General features: G+C 47.4%; 1 protein-coding gene across 1 annotated transcript in view; it reads right to left on the reverse strand.

Annotated features, from left to right (window-relative positions):
- Positions 1–15,625, reverse strand: part of SHROOM3 (shroom family member 3) — a 309,586-nt gene that overhangs the window by 24,223 nt on the left and 269,738 nt on the right. The window contains exons 5-6 of the mRNA XM_065878012.1: positions 7,706–10,862; positions 948–1,021 (exon numbers count right to left, since the gene is read on the reverse strand). Of these exons, the coding sequence (XP_065734084.1) occupies positions 948–1,021; positions 7,706–10,862 (3,231 nt within the window). The remainder of the gene's footprint in view (positions 1–947; positions 1,022–7,705; positions 10,863–15,625) is intronic.

Raw genomic sequence — 15,625 nt, forward strand, 5'->3', positions numbered from 1 at the left:
CCTTGACCGCTTCACATTAGGCACAGCTCCAGGAGCAAGACCCACTACAGAAGGCTGCTCTTGGCAGTGAAGGAGGTACCCTAACACCCACTTCCTGACCATGCTGGCAGTATTGGGTTGAGCTATCGAGAAGGTGAATGCCAGAAAAAGAGAGAAACAATGATTGAATGAAACAGTAAAAATTAAGGAACTGGCTTGAAAAAAACATGGACGGTAGCAGGGAGGGTTTAAATGTATTAACGTTAGTAATAACAGATGACAGTAGCTAGTCCTATAATGCTGCATTAAAACTACACACAGGCATGTGGTTCAGAGGAAACTCTCTTTGGAAATTTCTACTTCTTAAGCTCCAAGTGAATAGTTTAAAGATTCTAATTCCGAAAAATTGTCCATTATACTTTTTCTACCCAGGAGAAATGATTTTGATGGCAACTTTTAAAACATGAATTTCCTGCTATTTTCTAAGTGCCTAAAATAATGACTTTAGAGCTTTATTTTTTACTTCAGGTGATTCCTGCAAGTTTGTCTTGTTCTGCGAAGGCTGTTCGTGACGCTCATTCTTCCCCTAGTGCTTTATTCAGCAGACCTGATCCTCTGGGTCAGAGCCAGAAGAGATCAGCCACGTTTAAGAGAGGCCCCACGTGTGAGAGCCAGAGGATATCCTTGAGAAGAGCATATCCATCAACTATTCTGATGCCAGACTTACTGGAAGTCAACCATTGCTTCAATAGCACACATTCAAAACCTATTTTGAATAGTATCATTCTTAGAGAAAGTCATCTATAAATAAAAAAGAAAGCTCCCCATGGCCTAGACAAACTGAAGAGGTGGCACATGACACTATGAAACATCATAATATCACACTCGATTTCTGGTAGAGAGGAACAGAAGCATTTAACTCCAGCAGCATTCATAAGGTAGAGGGCATCATAAATACAGATACATACCCGGATGCTGGGCCAGCCAAATAACATGGATCCTTCACAAGACCAAAGCCATTGTTTTCCCCCAAAAGCACATCCTTAAAACACAAGAGGCACAGCGTTATTACCAACAGACGGGTATTTAAATTTACCAAGGGGGTGGAGGCATAAAGGAGAAGGGACATTTATTGGAGGTCCACTATTTATTATCAGGCATTGTGGTGGTACTCTTACATACTAACCCATTTCATCCGCAAAGCCCAGGAAGTACTGTTAATCCCACTGCACTGATGAGGACACAGGCCCCAAGAGGTTAACTTCCCCAAGGTCACAAGTGGCAGAACCTCAGTCTACCTCACCGGGTGCCTCTCCTAACAAAGACATTTTCTCAACAATAACAATTCTCTCCGGACTTCAGACAACTCCTATACTTGAAATATAATGATGAAATTAAATCAAAGGGCCAAGCTTTCAAAACAGCAATAGGGAAATATGGGAGATGACAGGAAGAGGAGAGTTTACTGAATTCAGCAAAATCTCAAGAATTAGATATGAATCTGGCTTGTAATCAGGTTGAAATACGTTCTCTCTGGGAAAAACATCCCACCCACATGTAACGTCAGTGACTCTGGGGACACTTCAAGGGTAGTCATTATTTGTTTTTGTTTTAAACAAGGGTATATATTAGTTTCCTGAAAGGGTTGTAGGTCAGTTTTTGTTAGCGTAAAATCAGTTCATATGTACAGGTTGATAAAACTCTCAATTATTTATGATAATAGGAGACAGGGAGAAAACAGGAAAATTAAATCCACATGGAATCACTGAACTTAATTTCAACAATTTATTTCACCATTTATTCTGTCCAAAGGGCCGACTGCTTTTCACCACCCCACCCCACTCTCTCTCTCTCTTTCTTTTTTTCCCCCCCAATCATTGGGAGAGGTACCAAGAAGCAATGAAAAGAGCCAAAGGTGGGTGGGAGAAGGTCCAAAGGAGAAACAACCCTGAATATTATTAGCAACTGCAGCTTCCCCCTACTCGGCATTTACTGTGTGCTGGACACTCAGCCAAGCTCCTTAAAATCCTCAAATGATGTGCCTGGAGCTGTGTTAGGCACCTGACATTTCTTCTGTAATTTAATCTATAACAATGGGGAGAGGGGAGGTAATTGCAGCTCAGAGAGGATAAGTATCTTACCCACAATTAAGTAAGCAGCTAGGATTCAAACCATGATTTCCTCAAAGCCTAAGGTCGATTTTTGGAATCTTAAGTTGAATGGTGGCCGAGCTGGATACAATCAGATGTCAGTGCTTTGAGAAAAAGGAATTCCATGTGTCCCTGATTTGCTCAAATATCACTAGAGGGAATGGGAATTCCTACTCTCTGCAAAACCCTATGGTCCCTTTATAACCAACAAGGACCTACTGTATATATAGCACAGGGAACTCTGCTCCATATTCGGTAATAACCTGAATGGGAAAAGAACTTGAAAAAGAACAGATACATGTATAACTGAATCACTTTGCTGTACACCTGAAATTAACACAACACTGTTGATCAACTATACTCCGATATAAAATAAAAAGTTAAAAAAAAAAAGTCTTTCCCCACTCCACCCCCTCTGTTGACATGAATGTTCACCTTCGCCAATAATTAACTGGAAAAGCCTATCTAGGTCCCCTTAAAGCTCCTAACCTAGTTAACGTTCAAATATATATTTCTACTCTATTATTTCCTTTGAATTACAGTATGAGCTTGATGTTTCTGTGGGTGTATATAAAATAAAAGAACTCAGACCCAGCAATAGGCCACTGAGAGAACTCTACATCTCCTGTCAATGGAAATACCGTTTGCACAGAAGGAAAATGCCTTCCCGACCTAGCAGAAAGCCCAAGGAGGATACATTCCTGTTGCATTTATTTGCTTAGACTGGGCACGTATGCACTTTCAAAGAAGACCTGATTTTCTATGAACCGGTAAGAAGTATAAACTATTACGACAATTTAGGAAAAAGCAGTGGCAATGGGAGAAATACCAGGCATAGAGTTATGCCAACAGGAACTTAAGTGTCTGTTTTTGTTAGTCGCCTCTAACTTCTTCTGACTGACTTACAAGTACACCAGTTCTTATTCTGCATTAGGCACAGCACAGGGAGACCTGTAAACCCGAATCCCATCCAATTCCGATTCTCACTCTTCCTTTGGATTCTGAATTAAGTATCCTAGTATCCCTACGACCAATGAAATATGAAGACAATATTCATCTACTTTGTAATATCTGCTTCAAGGATCTGCTAAAATGAATTAGAAATTCAGTTAAAAAAATTTTTAATGTTATTTAAATGTATAACAGTAATTGATAAATGTTAAAATGAAATCAATTCACTGGCTGGAGTTTTCAGATATAAGATGTTTAACTCTCACCTCCCTCCAGTCGCCCAGTCTTTTTTGATAACGGGAGGCAGCGTGGTATAGTGACTTAAAACCTCTGGAGTCAGACAGTATGGGGTCAAGACCTTGCTCCCACTATGCTGGGCAAATTTCTCAGCCTTTCTGTGCCTCAGTTCCCTCATCCGTAATATGGCGGTAACAACGGTATCGCCTCCTTTGCATAGATGTAGGATTAATTTTAAGCTTATAAAACACAGTACAGTGACTGGCACATAGTAAACATTTGATTATTCGTAGCTAGTTGTAACTTTACATTTTGTGGCAAGTTGATTCTGGTATTTATCCCCAGGCTTGTTGAGAGGTACTAAAAATGATATACAAGTTGCATCCTACAGAATCAAGACTACATCCAACATTGTGGGGTTCCATGCACTGAGCGATTTCCTCAGCGATCAAATGTGTGTCACATCATCCCATGGTGAGTGTGCTACATATAAGAAATGAAGATCTCTGAAGATACAGTGAGAACCAGAGAAGACGCTAACTCAGCATTTTGAAAAAAAAAAAAAAAAAAAAAAAAAAATACCCCACCAGGAATCTTATTTCTCCAAAAGCTTTCTTTTTATAGCCTCTGCTATATTTTAGATCTATGCCAACGAACAGGTGTAAATTTCCATCTCCAAGGTAGAAATGTTTGGACTTTTTCCTGCAGCTTTGCAGGGCCTACCTACTTTAAAACAGTTACGTTTTCTAAAGTCTCACAAAAAGTAGGAAATAGCCAAGAATTTGATGTGCCCTTCAGCTCCGTCACTAATATCCATTTGTTCTGCAATTACACCCTTAAAATTAAGAGGAATTGGGGCTTCCCTGGTGGCGCAGTGGTTAAGAATCCGCCTGTCAATGCAGGGGACACGGGTTTGAGCCCTGGTCCGGGAAGATCCCACATGCCACGGGGCAACTAAGACTGTGCGCCACAACTACTGAGCCTGCGCTCTAGAGCCCGTGAACCACAGCTACTGAAGCCCACGCACGGAGACCCTGTGCTCAGCAACAAAGAGAAGCCACCACAATGAGAAGCCCGCACAGTGCAACAAAGAGTAGCCCCCGTTCACCGCAACTAGAGAAAGCCCACGCACAGCAACGAAGAGCCAACGCAGCCAAAAATAAATACATCAATCAATCTATTAAAATTAAGAGGAATTAAAGGAGAGGGAACAGGAGGCGGCTTGTTCAGAGACGACCACAGCTGGCTAAGGAGAGGCCCGGGGGTGCTGAGTGTCTGAGCAGGTCTCAGGCTACAAAAGGTGGCAGCCTTCTACAGTCATCGTTTCAGGCCCAAGAATGATCAAGTTTTATAAACAGAGAAACTGATTTCCATGCTGACCTTGTTTTGGAAGCAAAAACTATCCTCACTAATGGACTTTTGAAAAGGAGCTGAATCCTTGCCCAAAGCTTGCAAAATCCTGCTCTATTAGTATCTACCTGGCAGGAGCAAGCAGCGTTTGTTCGGGATGCCTCAGACTGAGGCAGCACCAGAAACAGACTCCATATTTTGGGTTTAACTCAACCAGATGATTTAGTCGCTACAGGGTCGCTTAATTTCTCAGAGTCCTCTAAAGCTGGGATGAGAAAAACTGTTATTTAACACCTTCACTAAAGCTTAATGGTAAAAGTTCCTGGAATTTATTCAAATAAATAATAATATCTTAAAATATTAACCACAATAATTATGTGGAGACTAGTTTTATTTTGTTTTTCACTAGTTCTACAACTAAGGTAGATAACGGGTGTATGAAGAAGATGCGAGAGGCAGACCTTGCCATGGACCAGTCTCAGGGCAGGCACGGTGCAGCTGCTGAGCCAGGGAATGAAGGAGGAAGCCTAAGAACACAGTCTTGACGCAGTTGCAATCTAGGGGATGATAACCTATTTTCAGAATTCGTAGGAGCAAAGCAGCGCAGATAAAGTATTTCACATTGAAACATTTCCCCCCCTCTGGCATCATATTCCCGTTAAATAATTTCTAAATATGGTACTCCCTTTATTAAAGAGAACATAAATAATGTTCTGTATTTAGCTGCCTTTCTAGAAAGTTTATCAAATAATACCAAATAATTGGGATTTAATTGGGATCATTTCTCTATACTGCCTATGTTTTAGCTCTATTTCCCAGTTTACCAGGCTTGAGAAGTATCTGGAAGGGCAAAATAACATTCATAACCATCCAACAAATTCCCCAAGAGAGAATAATGACATCGATCAGAAGATGATTTAGTTTTCACCTAAGCATTTCTATTTTCTTCAGGACATCGGGAGAGAAATAGAGAAAATGTTTGTTCTGCTACGTGGTGAGCTTCCGAAGCCCATCAAACTGGCTGAAATGGCACGTTACACATATGGATTTTAAAAGCGTCTTAGGTGTAGGATAAGGACTGGAAATTAGCTCTGTTCTTCATGCTAAGGGGTGAAAAACAGCTACTGGAGGCTTATGGAGGATTGCCTCTACAGACTGTGTGTGTGTGTGTGTGTGTGTGTGGTGTGTGGGTTATATTGGGGAGAAAATATTTCTGAAGAGAAAATATCTGGGAGGGAGCAGTATTTTCTCACAATGCTGTGCGTATGTGTGTTGCAGAAGCAGTGCAGCAGACAGATGTCTCAGACAGTAACGGCTAACTCTTCTTTGTCCCAAGCTGTTTCCTCCAACTCAATGCCTCCCCCACACAACCTCCAACTCTTTGTCAACATCCTGCTCATCCTTTACAGCCTGGTTCATATCCCTTCTCCTTCAAGAGATGCTCTCTTAGATCCTCTCAGAATTACTATCCCTCCCACAACATCTTATTTATGACCACTCCCAAAGCATTCACTATTCGTGTTAGTTATTTATATGTAAGTTCATACTCTTTTGCTCAATTGTGAACCCCAGAAAGGCATGACCCTTATTTTCCTTTACGTTTCCTTTAAACCTATAAGCAGTCCTTTTCGTAAAACATACGCTCTACAAATGCTTGCTAAATGATTACATTCTCTGCTGGGGAAAACAGAATCTGAGAAGGGACAATGGAGGGGTATTCTTCCCTGTGGTAACATATATGTGAATTCCTCGCATCTTCTTACCTGGCAAGGGAACCATGAGGCAGCACATCGACTTGCAGTGCACGTGGAGCTTGAGAATGGGCTAAGAATTAGGGGAATTGATAGACTCCTGGAGTCAGAGTGCTCGGATTTTACTCCTAGCTCCGCCTAAAATTTCCAGTGGAAAGCGCCTCGTGATCTTTTCATAGTCTGGAGACTTTATGAGAGAATTGGAAAGTCTGACATTCTCCTATCTCACCACGATAGTACACAGAAAGAGGCAGAGAGACATGGATTTGGTATGGATAATATACTCCACCACATAGGATTATTTTGAGGATTAATGAGATAATAAACATAAAAGCATACTGAGTTGAAGGCCTGGAGCTCAATAACCAACAACTATCAAAGTCAATAACTATACTTATTTTGTAAATGCAAAAGTCCAATAGAAACGAAGAAGGTATGAAGCTAACGTCTTTAAAATACTGAGACACAGCCTCTATTGCATGAACTTAAAAAAAGAGAAAAGAAGCAAAACAAACAAAAAAACAAAACGCAAAAAAAACCCCGAAACAAAAAGATAACCCCTAAATTTTCCTAATCTAATTCTTACACTGAGAAGTGGGTGACACTAAAATGAAGTTATTATATATATATGTACATACTATATAATACATACATACTATATATGTATGCGTGTATATATATTATATACACTTGTCTTCCCAGTATCCCCAGGGAATTGGCTCAAGGACCCTCCCCCCCAGGGACAGATACCAAAATCCACCTGATGCTCTATACTGATAAAATGGCATAGTATTTGCATATAACCTACACACATCCTCCTGTATACTTTAAATCATCTCTACTTACAATCTAAATACTACGTAAATAGTTGCTGGTGTGCTGGCAAATTCAAATTTTGCTTTTTGGAACTTTCTGGAGTTTTCCCAATATTTTCCATTCCAGTGCAGAACCAGGAATACGAGGCCTACTGTGTGTGTGTGTGTACACATATACATCTAAATCCACTGATGCACACTCATATATATGTATAGATATCTATATTGGTATACAATACATGTATCTACATAAGATATCTACACAACTGTATCGATATCTACGTACTATATATCTGTATCTCTGTAATGATCTCATCAAACAGGGGCACTGACAAAAGACAGCACCTTATGAAAACGAATGCTACTGTCTTGCGTGTAAAAGGAAAACGTTGGGGAGAGGAGAGGTTAGAGAAGTCGCACTAAGGCTTCCAGGATGCAAGGGGCAGTGCTAGGACCCGCTGGCTGCACATACCTGGCGCTTGTCTACGGTGGGAGATGACCGTGACCTCATGTGGACAGGGATGGCCTGGACGCCTGAGCGCTCCAGCAGGTCCTCGGCCGACATGGACTTCCCGGCCCTCCCGGCCGCGGACCCCCACGGGGAGGGCTCCCCAGGGGTCCTGTCCAGCCTCTGGGGGCCCTTTGGACCGCTGTTAGCTCCACTGAGCAGTTCTCTCGGGGCTTGGTCTCCGCGGCGCCGTTCCCCGAGGTGGCGGCCGCCGGCAAAGGAGCTGCTGCGATCTCGGGGGGCCCGTGGCGGCTCCCCGCCACCCCCTTCCGCGGTGGCCGGCTGGAGGGCGGCCTCCCTGCGGGGCGGCAGGCTGGGCTCCCGCAGAGAGGAGAGACTGGAGGCAGCAGCGAGGCTGGGGCCCTCGGGCGCGGCCTGGAGGTAGGCGCTCTGGGCGCGCTCCCGCAGCGGCCCAGGCTCCTGGAGGCCGCAGCCGGCGGCAGCGGGCCGCTTGCCGGTCTTGCGCTGAATGTAGTCGGCCAGCGCGCTCTGCTGGAACTGCTTCAGCTCGGGCCCCGACAGGCTGAGAGTGGAGCAGGCCCTGCCGTCTCGCTCGAAGATGCGGCGCCGGTCAGCCACGGAGCTCTCCGCGAACTGTGGCCCCTTCCTTGGCAGGCCCGGGGGCGCCGGCTCGGCCTCCTCCGAGACCCCCACCTCGTGCATCTTCTCGGGCTCCGAATACGAGCGCTTCTTCTGCTCAGGGGTCAGGTGCCGGCGGGGCCCCCTCCGGGCGGCGGGGGGCGCGGGCCGGGCAGGGTCGCCCTCGGCCGGGGTCACGCTGTGCCGCTCGCGCGGAGTGTGCGGAGAGGCGGAAGTCGGCGCTTCCGGGCTCCGCAGCCCCACGTGGGCAGAGGCGGGTCGCAGCCGCCAGGGCCTGGCGGCTGTGGGCGTCCCCGGCTCGAGGTCCCGGCGTCGAAAGGAGGTGGCGCCCAGGACGCGGGACTGCGCATCCTTGATGCTGTTCCGGTAGGCGCGGCTGAAGGGGGCATCCTGCACGGGCGACTCTGGCGTGCGGGGCCGGTCATCGGGCCACACGGCCTCCTTCTCCGCCTCGCTGAAGAGCTGGAAGGTGCTCTGGCTGCGGAGCAGGCGAGCGTCCCGCCTCGGCTGCTGACCACACGGCTGCCAGGAAACCTCTTCCGACTTCGGCTCCCCGTTTTTGCAGTGCGGCTCCCCATTGCCTAGGGGTTCAATGGATTCGGAAAAACGGATATGGGCCTTTGTCTCCTCCAAGTCATTCCCCAAAGTATTAGAAGTTGGGAGTGTCCGGTTGGGCCTGTGGTTATAACCGTAACTAGAGCTGCCCGCACTCGGGGGTCTCTGGCTCCCTTGCTCTCGCTGCTCGATCTTGGAAACCTTCTCCAGCACGGAGCAGTGGGGCTTCCCATACTGAAAGCCCTGCAGAGCCGAGGTGCTGCTGGAGCTAAGCCTCCTTCGGCCCAGACTGGATGTCTCCTGCGGGGGCGGGGAGGGCAGCTCTTCATACCTTGGGTCTGAACTGTGGAACGAAGCCAAGGCACTGGTTCTCCCCTCAGGCCTGGGATAGGAAACTGACCTGTCCAGCTGGCTCCTGTGATCAGGAACAACAGTCCTTCCAGAGTCCTCTGCCTTGGTGCTGACTGTACAGGTGGATGTGCCTTCCAGGTAGATATCCTGGGCTCCCCCTCCTAGATCCAGGCTGCTTTGCCTTCTTAGACTCTCAGGAGTGTTTTGGAGGGAGGAGAAGGCAGATGTGGTCTTGCCGAAGTTGCCTGGCATGCTCTGGCCCAGGCTGCCTCTGTCGAGCCTCCGCCGGAGGTTGGCATTGTGGTCTTCATGGAAATCCCCCTCCCAAGGCTCTGAGGGCAGGAAAGATCTCTTGTCTTCACCCACTTGCCAGGCCTGAGCCAGAGGGGATTGGAGGCTGTGGTAATTAGAATATTTGTTGCCCTGGGTGCTCTTTCTCTCACTGGGATGTGGGCTGTCGCCTTGGAGAGGTGTGAGAAGTCTCTTCAGGGAGGTCTCCTCCTCGTTTTCAGGCACTGAGAGGAAATGGACTTTGTAGGGGACACATTTGGCTGAAACTTCAGGTTTCCTCTCTCCTGGGGACACTGAGTCATGTTCTAGGGGCTGGCAGAAGGCAAAGCCAGGCCTGCTAGATCCACTTTGGTTCCCATTCTCATCAAGGGTGGCCGTCGTGTCGCAAGCTCCCTGCGGAGCTGGATACCCGCCCTCCTTGGCCAGCGCAGGGTAGAGGGTGCCGTTACCACTCACGGAAGGCCGGGGCACCTGGGCAAAGTGTGGCTCCAGGGAAGGTACCGGGTAGATGCCAGTCGGCAGCAGAGGTTGGCCAGGTTGGGCCTTCTGGGTGTAATTATGCTTGGGCTTCACTGGGGGGCTGTTTTCTGGACTCTTCTCCAGCACAGTATGTAGCTGTTCCTCTATGAAGGGAGATTTCAGGGTGCCTGCAGAGTTTGCCTGAGGCCGGCAGAACCGTTTCTGATCAAGGCTAGACCAGGAGCCAGGCCGCTCTCGCTGCCGAAAGGCCGCATAACTGTCACTCCGAGCCGGGGGCAGGGGCGCACCCACTTTAGGAGGCAAGTTGTCCGCGGTGGTCTCCAAGGAGCTGGGGCAGTGCTGGCTCCAGGAGGGGGGTGGTGCTTCCTTGCCCCGAGGAACACTATGCCATTTATCATAGCCCTGACCATCTGCCAATGCTCGGGCCTCCTTACCTTGCAGGAGCAGGCCTGAAGAGTTCACCTCATACTCTGCTGAGACCCCCCTCCGGGGATCATAGACTGTTTTAACATAGCGAATGTCTGCCTGCCTCATCCCTTCTAGGAGGCCACCTCGAGCAGAAGTGGTGTCCACGGAGCCTGAACGCTCCCGGCCAGAGATGCCGGGGGCCGGATATTCGAGGATGCTAGAACTGGCGGAGAAGGAGCTGTAAGCCGAGTCTCTCTTGTTATGGAGATGGCCAAGCTGCTCAATGCTGCTGGTAGACTTGGCCGGGGAGAGAGGGTGGCAGGGCGGGCATCCCCCGCTGGGCTCCAGGCTGTCCGTGCTCCCCTGGGAGCTGCACCGGTCGGGGCTCCGCCTCAGATAAGCATGGTCATAGCCGGAGAGGTCCCTGGTAGAGGAGCTGGAAGAAAGGGAGGCAGAGCGGTCAGCGGGGAGTCTGTATCATTCAGCAGGCTTACAGGCACGGGACCCAGCCTATAAACGTACCCTTGGGAAAGATGTTTGGTTTCTGGAAGGCTGGGGGGAAAGGGCCATATTTGGGCCTTGCTCAGCCTCCCTACGTGTCGTCACTAGGAGTAACTGCCCAACGCTGCAACCCATGTGCCGCTAATCAATCACCCAGGCTCGCCGAGGGAGAAGCGGGGAGCACGAGGAAGCCACGTGGCCCTCGGACACGGGCGGCACACTGATGGGATGTGCTCCATGCCGGAAGTGACATTCTGCACATGCCAAGAAATGAGAGAGGTGGGCGAGGAAAGAGGAGGAAGAGTGACGGAGACTGACATTTTATGTCTCTTGGGGCGTCTGTGGGGAGAAGGGGAGAGCTTAGTAAGAGACCAGGCACGTGAGTGGGTGAGGGAGACTCTGCACGTGTCCTTGGTTTTAGTTAATATCTTTCCTTTTTATAGAATTGGAGGGCTACTCCCTGGCAATCTTCCTGGAATCTCAACTGTACAAGAGACAGTTTGTTTGTGGGGAGAGAGCCAAACATAAAACTGAAAGAGAAATACTGAGAGAATATTATAGAGTTAGAAAAAGCAGATGAGAGAGAAGGAGAGGCAGGCTGGATAAGAAGCTTTAATCATAGGAGGCTCTTGGGTGCTGGGAGCCAATCACCCACGGACCACTTCCCAGAATCTGGGCAAAGCCTCATACACTGGAGGGTAAGACCTCCTTCACGAGCTCGTCCAGGTGATTTTCAGAGCCTGCCTGGGGGAGGGGGAGCGACTCTCATTCCTGGCATCATACACCCCAGAAAGTTGCCATAAGACAGAATTACTTATAATTAGCTTTAATTATAAAATCAAAATATACTTCACCCTAGCATGTTGGGGGAGAGAGGACATGGACATAGGAAGGAGTAAGTAGCTCAAAAATCAAACAGCAGTCTCAACAGTTCAAACATTTGTGACTCACTATTCTCTAAAGAAGAGAAAAGAAGAACTAAGAGTTCTTGCCTGAGGTTTTCCATTTTTAAATGAATAGGCATTTAAACACTATTAAAATTCATGGAGCTATTATTACATTTCTAGACCTCATGTAAGTAAATATGGTGTCTTAATGGCTGAGTATGCGATAATGCTTTGTGGCTGGACTGTCTGCAGAGTATATGGGAAGAGACTATAGAAGGATCACCTGCTGAGTCAAAACTGGTGCTGGAATTCAAGGAAAAGACGACTAGATTTTCAGCAACTCACCCTAAGAATAATTTTCTCTATCAAGGGAAGTGAACTTACTGAATGGAGCATCCCGCTTTGGGAGGGACACGTATAAAGTCAAGGGAGAAAGGAAGGGAACAGCTCCTGAGCCAACCAGATTAGGGAAGTCAGTCCTGGCACCCAGTGGCATGGCATATGTCACTGCCAGTTTTTACTCCCACTCCCCTCTAAATGAAGAGGCTGTGTGGAAAATGCACATGACATGGCTCAGTTGAGGATAATCCCATATGACCCGCTTGTGCTTCCCTTTATCTCCTCTAACAGAAGACTCAGAGCTAATCCTCTGAGGGCACACGGAAGCAGTAGACCCCACAAGGGCTGTTTTGCTCATCAATTCCATGCAGGTGTTAGACACTACTTAATCCTCCTCCCAACTGCTAAGAATTTTAGCAGTCTTTCACTAAAAGGGTAATTCAATTTAGGAGCATGCAAAAAAAAATCAAAGTGAATAAACTGACGGGTTTACTGTAACACTGTCGAGTGGGAGGAAATGCCACCACCAACATATCTCAAAATACAGATGGGGGGCTTCCCTGGTGGCGCAGCGGTTGAGAGTCCGTCTGCCGATGCAGGGGACGCGGGGGTTCGTGCCCCGGTCCGGGAAGATCCCACATGCCGCGGAGCAACTAAGCCTACGTGCCACGACAACTGAGCCTGCGCTCTACAGCCCGCGAGCCACAACTACCGAAGCCCGCGTGCCTAGAGCCCATGCTCTGCAACAAGAGAAGCCACTGCAATGAGAAGCCCGTGCACCGCAGTGAAGAGTAGCCCCCGCTCGCCGCAACTAGAGAAAGCCCGCGCGCAGCAACAAAGACCCAACGCAGCCAAAAATAAATAAATAAATAAAGAGAGAGATAAATAAATAAATAAACGACCCATGAAATACATTCCCACGTCAGTGTCTCAGGGCCTTTGTACTCGCTGTTCCCACAAAAAAGGAATGCTCTTCACCTGGCGCAATCCCTTCCCCTTATTCAAGTCTCTGCATCAGAGAAGACTTCCTGCTACTCACTAAAAAGCACCTCTTCTGTCCTTACTCCCTGTTACTTTGCTTTACTTTCTTCATGGCACTTACCACTACTTGACATCACATCACCTCTGTTTGAAAGTATTAATATTTTCTAAACACTCAAACCACAGCAAAAAGCACAAGTGTATGCAAACATTTCCTGAAGTGTACTCCCAGAATATTAACTGCTTAGGTGACCAAATATGTTTGGAAAATACTGGGCTAGATGACTTAAATAATTGTAATTAAGACTCCTGAGTCCTTAATAAACTTGCTCATGTGATGTTCTTCAAGGAAAATATACTAAGCAGTGTTTTCTAAACTTATGTGACCCTAGAAGCTTTTTCCCAAGGAGTATCTAATGGATTATTATTCCATGGAACACACCTGGGGAAACAAATACAGCAGGTTGGGGGCTTTTTATGTCTCGTTCAGTCTTGTACCCTCAATAATCAGAACTTATCTGAGACGTAGTGGGTATTCCACACATATTTGCTGAAGGAGTGAATCAATGAACACATACTGGTTCTTTAGTATTTTGATACTGTTATTTCAGCCTCTTAGGAGGGGACCAGACTACATGACTTTTCAAAGTTTCTTCTAAAGTACACAGGACTTTAGAAGTCCTAATACTTTAGGACCATTGTGAGATTTCTGCATGACAGCAAAAAGGCAGTGACAAGGACCTGACAGAAAGAGGCTGAAATACAATTTCGGTGGAATTCCAGACCCAGGCTAGCTTGCGGACAGTGAAAATTACGTCTCCAGTCTCTCTGAACTTCTCTCTCCCTCTCTCCTCACTCCTGCCCTTCCCCAACCCTAGAGCTCCCTCTTTCTCCTGCTTCTTTATGAGAAGCAGATCCACACATTTAGGTAATATTTCTGGTTTCTGGAACTGTCAGAAGGCTGTCAGACGAATGCCACCCACCAGACCACTAGATGCCACTGTGTTCCTCAGAAACATGCCAGGAGAGCTTCTCCGTCTACAGCTGCCAAGGGCTGACCCTCTGAGCAGAACTCAGAGCTGCAAGACCGAGGCATGGAATGAACAGACCACAGGATGCTCTGGGCTGCAGCAGGAGCTGGGTAACCCGAGCTTCCCTTTCTCCCTCCCTCTTCCTCCACAGAGCTTTTGTGCTGACAGTCATTGTGTCAGCGGGAGGCTGTGCTGAAGCTTGAATTAGATGACAGACTGGTAGGTACAGTACAAGATCCACCTGCCTCTGGAGGTTGGGATGAGGAGGAAACAGCAGGTAGAGAAGCAGAGCCTTCAGAATATTGCACTTCTGATGCCAGCGCCATCTTTCTCCTGAGGCCTCTTGGAGCTCACCTTAGTTACTGTGAGCACTTATTCTAAGCACTGATTGCAGTCGTCTTATTTCTGCCTTTGGACAAGCTTGTATTTTAGATCACAGTATGACTTCAGATTGAGGGCCTCCTAAGGCTAGCGGTTAGGAGGCTCCAAAGGGCCCCACTGTTTAGGGGTACCCTGCTGATACACTCCTGCATTTTGTAAGTGCGTGCCGGTTTATGCCATTAACGTAGTCCATTACGAGGTTTCACTGTACCTCTGACAAGCCTTCAGCCTAATTATTATAATTAGCTTTCATAGTTACTGAGTGCTCACTATGTTTCAGGAACTACACTAAATGTTTTGCATATGTTATTTTGCTTAATCCTCACTATGAACCAATGAGATCTGTATCCTGAATTTCATTTTACAGACAAGGAAACCAAGATCAAAGAGGTGAAGTGATCGGCTCAAGCTCATGCAGTAGGCGGTGAAGTGGAGATTTAAACCGAGGTCTCACTTAGAAGCCCAAGTAGCTCACCATCGTGCTGTCCTTCCCTCACACTCTTAGGCCCCTGCATCTAACCTTCTAAAGGCCTTCAACACCGCTGTGCCCACAGAGCAAAAGCACTGCTCCTGCACGGGGTGTGGGCACTGCTGGCAGCTCTGTTCCCGGAGCACACATGGCTCAGATGGTGAGAAGAAATTCTTTCAGGGTTATTGGGAGGGACACGGGCAAGGGAGAGGAGTGCCTGTAACAAGGAGGGTAACCAGGGAGGTATTCTAACGTGCTGGGAGCCATGCCCACCAGTCAGAGCTCCAGGATTTGGCCCTTGATTTGACCAGACATGAGTGTTAGGGCTTCTGAGTCCTCGCCAAATGCATACCCACCACCTGGTAGTTAAGGAATCCTTCCAGAAACATCCTCCACTCCCTGATACAGACAAGCCCTTGCATCTCATTTGTATGCGAGACCCATATTACCTTGACTTTCCTACCTCCCTACCATAACCTATATATCCAAGTACTTCCAAAAAAGTGGTAAGTAAATGTAGGGGCGTCCTGACTTAGGTTTTTTTTTTTTTTTTTTTTTGCGATACACGGGCCTCTCACCGTTGTGGCCTCTCCCCATTGTGGCCTCTCCT

Source organism: Phocoena phocoena, chromosome 5, assembly GCF_963924675.1.
Source record: "Phocoena phocoena chromosome 5, mPhoPho1.1, whole genome shotgun sequence".
NCBI lineage: Eukaryota > Metazoa > Chordata > Mammalia > Artiodactyla > Phocoenidae > Phocoena > Phocoena phocoena.